General features: G+C 36.3%; 1 protein-coding gene across 2 annotated transcripts; it reads right to left on the bottom strand.

Moving 5' to 3' along the window:
• Positions 1 to 631: 631 nt before the first annotated feature.
• Positions 632 to 6,332, bottom strand: LOC146509101 (CD209 antigen-like protein C). 2 transcript variants are annotated; one of them, XM_085177924.1, is made up of 7 exons: positions 5,870 to 6,332; positions 5,591 to 5,671; positions 5,401 to 5,508; positions 5,129 to 5,323; positions 4,102 to 4,262; positions 2,999 to 3,120; positions 632 to 1,642 (listed from the first exon to the last, which is right to left on the bottom strand). In XM_085177924.1, the coding sequence occupies exons 1-7, from the start codon at positions 5,928 to 5,930 to the stop codon at positions 1,495 to 1,497; spliced, it is 876 nt and encodes a 291-aa protein (XP_085034050.1). In that variant the 5' UTR covers positions 5,931 to 6,332; the 3' UTR covers positions 632 to 1,494. The 2 variants fall into 2 exon arrangements, with proteins under 2 accessions (XP_085034050.1, XP_085034051.1); XM_085177925.1 differs by having other exon boundaries at positions 5,967 to 6,330.
• Positions 6,333 to 8,716: the final 2,384 nt, after the last annotated feature.

Consider the following 8,716-nt stretch of genomic DNA (forward strand, 5'->3'; position numbering starts at 1 on the left):
GGGAAAACGTTGTGATGAAAAACGTCTGTCACAGTACGAAAAAGGAAGAGGTGAGTGATCGCAATTTTTGCAACTCGTCTGGCCCAAGGAGCAGTGAGGTGTGTGTCATCACTGCACCTCATAAAGAAATATTAATCAAACCTTCACAGTAATCATGGAGCTTCAGTCCTGATGTAATGAACAATATTCAATTCACACTATTTAGCAAATTTATTGACTTAACGTTCCTCAAAATGATGACAAAAGAACTCCATTAAACACTAAATGATGTGATAACTTTGCCACGTGTATCCTGTTAGACAGGGAGGATCCTGAGGGTCATAACCGTGGAGAGAGTGGCGGCGTTGAACACAAACACTTTTATTTGGTGACGTATTTGATGAATGTTACTGCGAGCCCCTTTTAATCCTCATTTGTCTGTGCAGTTTACCCCAGTTTACACCTTCTGCACTTCACACGCTGCAATAACCTGAGATGTGATGAACAACTACATCATTTATATTCTGGTTATTTATTTATATTGCACTTTTTAAAGTCAATAAACAACAACAACAATAAAAGCATAAGAAATTGTAGCAAATTATTATGAATGGAAACAAAAACTTGATGGGAAAAAAGAATTTGACCAGAACTGTGAAACAGACAAAAAACCAAAATGTGCAAAAACTGTAAACTGGTCCACAGACAGATTTCCATTCAAACGATTAGTTTTATTAAATGCATCATAATCCTGCGACAGGCACAGCTCAGTGGAGGCGAGGCCGAGCACACAGCTGTTGCTCCAGCTGCCTGTTCTTACGTATCAGCCTTACAAGTGTCCAGATAAATAAGTAAATAAAATAATCACAGTTTTTATGAAGGTGGGAATAATGCACACCGGCCAAACCACTTTAAGCTGGAAACACTTTTTTCATAATAACATTGAACATTTTAACACAAGAGTCTCTTGTAGGATAAGCCAGTTAATTTCTTACACACTGTTTTACTGTTTTAGTTTTAGACAATAGGCACAAAACACACACACACACACGCACACACACACGCGTACTATTATTATTGTTCAGCTTCTTGGTTTCTGTTACTATAAAAGGAATAAAGATGCTTACACGTTACGCCCAGTGAGCATGAACCGACTGTCACTTCCTCAAGTGGAAAGGGAAGTTTCACAAACATGTAGTATAAATAAATAGTAACATGAACACATTCATGCCTCTCTCTGCATTTACATGCATCTGAATATGTTTCTTTTGCCATCTAATACATTAGAAATCCCATAGTAATGACAAAAGAGCACATATGATTACAGAAAAGTACAAATGCTTTAGCAGAGCAGCTCAAATGTGATGTGTGATTCTGCAGCATTTGTTTAAAAATGTAACTGAACATAAATCAAAACAAAGAAATTACTTATTTTTTACACAATCAGTTTGACACAGAAAAAACACAAGGAGTTACTGTCACATTAAATAACTATTCTGTTACTGGGACTGATTCCTAATCTGCTTTAATTAATGCTCGTCTTTCACAGACCCAACAGTTTCTCATGTCACAGCTCGCTTTGCCCCAGTTGGCCAGAGGGGGCGCTTTTGGTAGGCTTAAAGCACAATATCTTTTGTTGACATCTTGTTGCATTTTCCAGAACCTAAAAAAGTCACAAAGTGTTAGTCTGCATGCCTACTCAACATTTCAACATTTGACAAAATAATCTTTATTGTATTTCTGAAATTCAGCACGTGGGTGCCAAAAATAAGTCAATGCTCTGTGTCAGTGTCTGCACACAGAGCATTCCTGATGGTAACAGGGATCGAGGCAATTTAACCAACACAGAGGCCATAAATGCACACTTGTGTTTGGTCTCGCAAAAGTCAGAGACCGAGTCCATCACGGATGTGGAAGCTTAAGAAAAATGTCAAAGGTCAAAAATCATCTTTGAGAAACAAGCAGTGGATGCAGCGAAGAGTTTTTAACAGCTTTTATTTTCTTCACTCTGCTACAAATAAGTCTGTTGTTTATTAGGACTTGTGTGTTCTCAGTGGTGAGAACACACAAGTCACACAACAGTGTTAGCCAGGGGTTTTTGTAGTGGTGAATTTCTGTCCGAAGCTTCGAAAAAATAATTCTTCCACTTCTTAATGTGAGCTGTTCAGATTTATTTCTGACTCGTACATACAAACCAAAGATGTCACGGTCAAAAAACGATTTGCTGCTACAGCGCACATTTCCATTGCCGTCCTGGCTCACTCTAACCTGCTACCACACATGCGCTGTAATGTTTTCTTACCCGACACAAACGCGCAGCATTTATTCTCTAACAACATATTATACAAAATCAAACATGTAACATAATAACTGAAACAGTATCGAAAATATTTCTCTATAGATTGGCTCTAACAGTTTTCCTCACTTGGATTCATGCAAGACGTCTTTTTATGTTGAATGAAAACACTTTTTGTTTTTTCATTTCACAAATGCAAACAGAAAACAAGTCTGCCATCAACATGTGCTGATTCGACTTAATCCTCACTTCCTTTTCCAGCCTAAAGGTTGGATTTTTAAAAATCCTCAAAATTATTTGGAATTCGTTCATACTGTAAACTTCCTGTGGTTGTAAATCTTAAACTTCTTGTTATTAGAAGAAGGAAATGTTGAAACAACTTTTTCGTTCTGCTTTTTACTTCCATGCCATATTTTTAAAGGGCATTTACAATGTGTTGTTAAAATGTGTGTTTTTGCACTTATACATCTTTGTGAGGATCAAAACTTTGACTGTTACTATACTTGTGGGGACCATCAGTCCCTTATGGGCCCAAATTCTAGGCCTCATGAGTTTGAGGCTGAAAATGTGGTTTTAGTGTGAGGGTTACAGTTAGGTTGTGGCATTTGTGATGGTCAGAGTTCGGCTAAGCAGCTAAGGAAAGCATTATGTCAATTAGATGAGCTAAGTAAGATATCATAGGCAAGTATTTGTATGTGTGGTGGTGGGCGGGGTCATGCTTACGTCACAGTGAGATTACTTCCATCGACCCACGTCCACGTCTTTGGGCTCTCTGCTCTCAAACCGATCCAGTAGCCGTGCTTATCATCAGTGTGATAGTCCTTAGTGTGGTTGCTGATAAATTCCTAAATTTGTAATACATGTGTTATCTACCACATAATAATAGTCGGGTTTTAGTTTTCCTTTGAGATAAAAAGAATGATGACTCGTCTATAACAGCAAAAAATAAAAACAAACAGGTTTAAACAACAACGTTTCCCTTTTTTGGATCAAACTGGCTTTTGTTTCCTCAAGAAATCAACACTCAGGACCCATATTGACAGTTTACACAATTATCCAGACGGTTGGCTGTAGTTACAGCTGCTGGGCTCAGACTCTGTGGGCTTGTTAGACCAGATTGCTCAGATGATCTCTCCAAACTGCAAACTCTGATCTGACGCTTAGAGTTTGGAGCTCTTCAAAATGAATTTAAGTTTGTCCAATCAGATTAAAGAATATTTTTCTCTTCTCTTTTAAACTCACAGCCTGTCTTTTACTTCGACTATCTTTCGTCTGATGTATGAAGAGTCGTTCTCGCTCTCTTTTTAAACACTCTGGGGACTCTGTAGGAATGATCGCTGGTTGCTTTTCCACAGCTCTGACCAAAGATCATGTCATTTACTGAATTTGGAAGTGAAGGCCACGAAGACTATTTTAAAGAGAGCAGCGAGCTTGCAGTTCCTTTTTTCCTGAATATTTCTCTTTTCTTTTTAAGTACAAGTTGAGGCCTGCTTGAATCAAAACATAACTCAAGTATAAAGCAAACCCCAGTGCACTTCAGAGAACAGGAATCTGAATAGTTTTAAAATAACAGATTTCAGTTTCCATTTTTTACAGTATTTTTAAGCGTTGATTGAGGAAGAAATACGTTTTCTTAAAATCCAGTCAAATGGAAAAGAGGTGGGAAAAGACTGAACTGAAGGAAGGTAACTTTGAATTATAGTTGCAGTAACTTCCTCTTCAAGCCTTCCTGTCTAAATCGCTTGAACTTTGACACTGTTTTTCCTCTCCGCTCTTTCACTTTATTTAAACTTTAAAAAAATATATACCAATGAAATCTGGCTCACCTGTTCTTCCTGACTTTCGATCACTACCAGAGCCGCCTGATACCTTTTGCATTGATCACGACTTTCATCCCAGCTCCTCCAATAAGCCGAATATTGATGTTGGGAAAAAAAGTAACAGCTTGACCGAAACAGCACCCAGCCATCCAGGCAAGGTTTACACACTGTTCACAAAAAGAAAGGGACAACAAGACCAGAATCGTTTTAGAAATCCAACTTTACAATACGTCACAAAGAGTTTTGAAGATTTTTAAACAGTTTAAAACATTAAACCTTCAAATAAAAACATGTTTGCCTTGGACTAAACTTCAGCCCGAAGCCCTGGAATAATGCACTTAAACCTATGTCTCACTATGTTATACTTGTTTTATATTTTTCTGGAGCACTACCTGTTAACCCTTGTGTTTTGTTTTGGTTGGTTTTTTTTGGTTGTTTTTTTTTTTTTTTTTGGGGGGGGGGGGTTATTTTGTTTTTTTTCATTTTGTTTTGTTTTATTTATCTATATCTATATCTATCTATATATATATATATATATATATATATATATATATATATATATAGATATATCTATATATATATATATATATATATACATATATATATACATATATATATATATATATATATATATATATATATATATATATATATATATATATATATATATATTATTATTATTATTTTTTTTTTTTTTTTTTTTTTTTTTTTTTTCCCTGTAAAAATATCTGAATGATCTACATGGGAGAGTATGTATAACTATATCTATGTGTTCCCCTAACACTATTCATATATGATGTACAAACATTACTATTATACACTCAAATTATTATTATTTTTTTATTAATTTTCTCCTTTATTTTATTTGAACTCTCTCTTCCTGTTGGTTAAAATGTTGTTGGAAAAGCAATAAATAAATCTTTGAGAAAAAAAACAAAAAACAAAAAACAAAAACATGTTTGCACCGGTGGGAGTCATGACAGGAAGTGAGCAAAAAGTAACATAAAATTATATGAAACTAAGACATGTTCACCTTTCTGTGGGCAGTGTTTTTCCACTGAAAATTCCTGATATTCCATGATGACTCCGATGGTCCAGTTGAGTTGGTCTCTCAGTCTGGTCAGCTCCTCTGTCCGTCGCTCTGAGGATGTTTTCTGTGTGATCAGCTGCAGGTTCTGTGCTGTGATGTTGGCCATTTCTCGTTGCTGCTCACTCATCAGTGTGTTAACTGCAGTCAGATAAGAAACTGTTAGTGTTATTGTCTGATTACACTAAAGTCCTTGAATACACAGCAGGTGGACTTACAGTGGAAGATGAGGCCGATGACGACTGACACCAAGACGAGGCAAATAATCACCAGACTTGTCACAACCAACGCGAGCCGACGACAGGGTGGAGCGAACTCTTTATTCTCTACAAGAATAGAAAAAAATGTTTATTTTAATGATTGAATAAAAAAAATGATCATTTATTTGTCCAGAAAACCACAAATAACCTGTTATAACAAGGGATGCATCCAATTTCCTCTCCTCGGTGTTCACCTCGTCGTAGATTGTTTCTGTGTCTTCTGGCGTCACTGCAAAAACAAAAAGAGTTTAAAGGAAATGAAAACTCATTTGTAGTTTGTTCTTTGTGGGGATTATTTATTAAACACCAAAAATAGCAGCGGCATGCTGAGTAGCATAACATTAACCAACTGGTATTGATCGTTCCCCAAAACCACATACATCACAGTTTTGGCGATGAAAGGGAAGAAAGTAAGTCTGTCACTCACCGTATGTTGGATTTCCCTTTGTCTGAAATATCACTGTCACATAATTCTCTTCTTCCACCATTATTTATGTTTGCTGTTTATTGTCAGCGGTACTTACTTTGTTAATCTCGGAGTCAAACAGCCACTGTGGGTTTACTGGTCAGTGTAAGTGAAGTTCAGAGGCAGAGAAGTGGACCGTTGCAAGAGCTGCACTTCTTCTTTTTTGTCAGAAAGCGGGAGGGTTGTGGTTATAAGAGGGACGTTTTTCCTTTTTTAGATAGTTTTGCAAGAAGAGAAAAAATATGTCAGAACAAAGCGACGGCTGTCGCAGAGTGGAAGACTCACGTTTCCAGGATACTAGTGGCGTCATTTTTTTCATTTGAGTTTAACGAACAATTACCTTCAGTGAATGAAGTGTGTGTGTGTGTGTGTGTGTGTGTTAGTTTACAAATGTCAGAACTAAGTAACTGTTATTGTAAAAATGATGAACTTCATCAGTTCACCTCGACACTGTCTGTTGGCAGATGTTAACCAAAGCTAACTTTTAACCAGAGATGGGCAGTAACGCGTTACTGTAATCTGATTACTTTTTTCAAGTAACGAGTAAAGTAAGGGATTACTATTGCAAAAACGGTAATTAGATTACCGTTACTTTCCCGTAGGAACGCTGCGTTACTGCGTTACTAAAACCGTGATTTTTTTTGGAGAATGTCTCATGACAGTGACGTAAGCGAGTGCCACGTTCGTGACAACAGCTGTGTGCAGATCAACAATGGATCATATATCGAGTGCAGAGAGAGTATGAGCGTGCAGCGTTTAAAGCGTGGAAGTACTGACCTTACTTTGAGTTTGATTCCATAAAAAGTGACAAAAACATTAGTGTCCGTTGTGCGTGGGAAGAAAACTTCTTTTTACAGCGAAACAAACCCTAAACTTCCGAGCAAGCACCGAGTAGCTACGACGTAATGGGAAACTCACAGAGAAACTGCCGTATCCTTCCACTGACCGCTGCGGCACACCTGCACCAGGGTAAACCTCCGCCTACCCCACTCCTGCTTTACAGGTGAAAATAGAGCAACAGGACCGCTAGTCTTTGACTTTATTTATTTTCTGCTGTGTTTTACTTGCATCTATTTGAAAGACTGAGTGTAAACACAAAAAAAATATTTTATGTGCTGGAATGTGCAGAAAATAGGTTTAAATATTAAACAAATTTCTTCCAGTCAGAGAATGTTGCAGATAATTAAATTTTTGCTTCATGCATAAAGTTTAAAGATTAAAACTAATAAAACAAGTTTTAAAAAGAGACTTTTCCATTTGATTACATTTTGTATGATGGATTATGCAGAAAAAGTAGAATTGGGCTGAAAGATCTATCACTTTATCACCTATTCAGGTTGTAAATCGTGTTTTTAAAAAGTAACTAAGTATCTAAGTAATTAATTACTTTTGAAAAGAAGTACTCAGTAAAGTAACGGGATTACTTTTTTGGGGAAGTAATCAGTAATTAGTTACTGATTACTTTTTTCAAGTAACTTGACCAACACTGCTTTTAACTTCCAATTCATTTCCAAATTATTAGGCACATCCAGCTCAAACTGATCTAACACAGCAGTGAAATAAATCAGCCACAATAAAGCTTAATGTTTTGGATCAGTTTGTGTTGAAACTTCAAATGTGTGATCAATTTTTAGGCTTCACATTAAAGGTTAAAACTTCCAGCATACTTCAGTTAACCTACATGGCCGACGTTGTACGTACTGAGTACGATCAATCATCACAGTTCAATCAATGCCACTGAAACATTAAAAACTACAGTGGCTTGCAAAAGTATTCGGCCCCCTTGAACTTTTCCACATTTTGTCACATTACAGCCACAAACATGAATGTTTGTGGCTGTAATGTTATGTGATGTTATTGGAATTCCACGTGAAAGACCAACACAAAGTGGTGCACACGTGAGAAGTGGAACGGAAATCATACATGATTCCAAACATTTTTTACAAATAAATAACTGAAAATCCATGTAGAGTGTGGTTTAAGAGTTCAACGTGTGTTTCATGCAAACATGCAAATAATCAGAAACTTTAAGGACTTAAAAACAGAAATAAAGACAAAAATTAAATATTTTATTCTTTATAATTCAAATTTTAAAAAATAAAATAGTTTACAGTAATTCAAAAAGTTAACTGACATTTCTTTGACTTGGATCTGTCCACTAAAGACTTAGGGGTAACTGTAGATTTGATCATACATCAGTCTTTTTTGGCTAAATCAACCTGCAGTCATTGTTCCCCTGTTAGAAATATTGGTGTCCTTCAAAGTTCAGAAGATTCAGAAGCACTGTGACAGAGTCTGAAACTGTGTGTGAAGTGAGATCGCTTGTTATTGGGGTTACTGGGAATCTGATTGTTAGGGTTTTCTCTGTTTACACTTCAATTTAATTAAGTGTAATCAATTAAAATGTCTTGATGTATGATCAATCATCCAGTTAAGTAAATCTCCAAAAGTTGATTCTGTTCATCTGGACGTAGTGTTTTCCCTAATCTTATAAACAGAACATTTGCATAATGACTGAAACCAGCCCAGTGAACCTGCAGTCAGCTGAGACTGAAGACGTCACTGAAAACGTCCAGATGAACAGAATCAACTTTTGGAGAATCAATTAAAATATAAGTTTATTTATATAAAATTAATTCAAATGGAATAGTGTTAAGAAAACAGGGATAACCCAAACAATCAGCAATCTCTGCTTCTTTGTAGGGTCCTTACCTTACAATATGAAACACCTTGAGGAAACTGTTGTTGTGATTTGGCACTACATAAAAAAATTAAACAGAATTGAATAATGAGCCCAAGCACACCTCA

The sequence above is a fragment of the Neolamprologus multifasciatus genome, chromosome 11 (genome assembly GCF_963576455.1).
Source record: "Neolamprologus multifasciatus chromosome 11, fNeoMul1.2, whole genome shotgun sequence".
NCBI classification, from domain to species: domain Eukaryota; kingdom Metazoa; phylum Chordata; class Actinopteri; order Cichliformes; family Cichlidae; genus Neolamprologus; species Neolamprologus multifasciatus.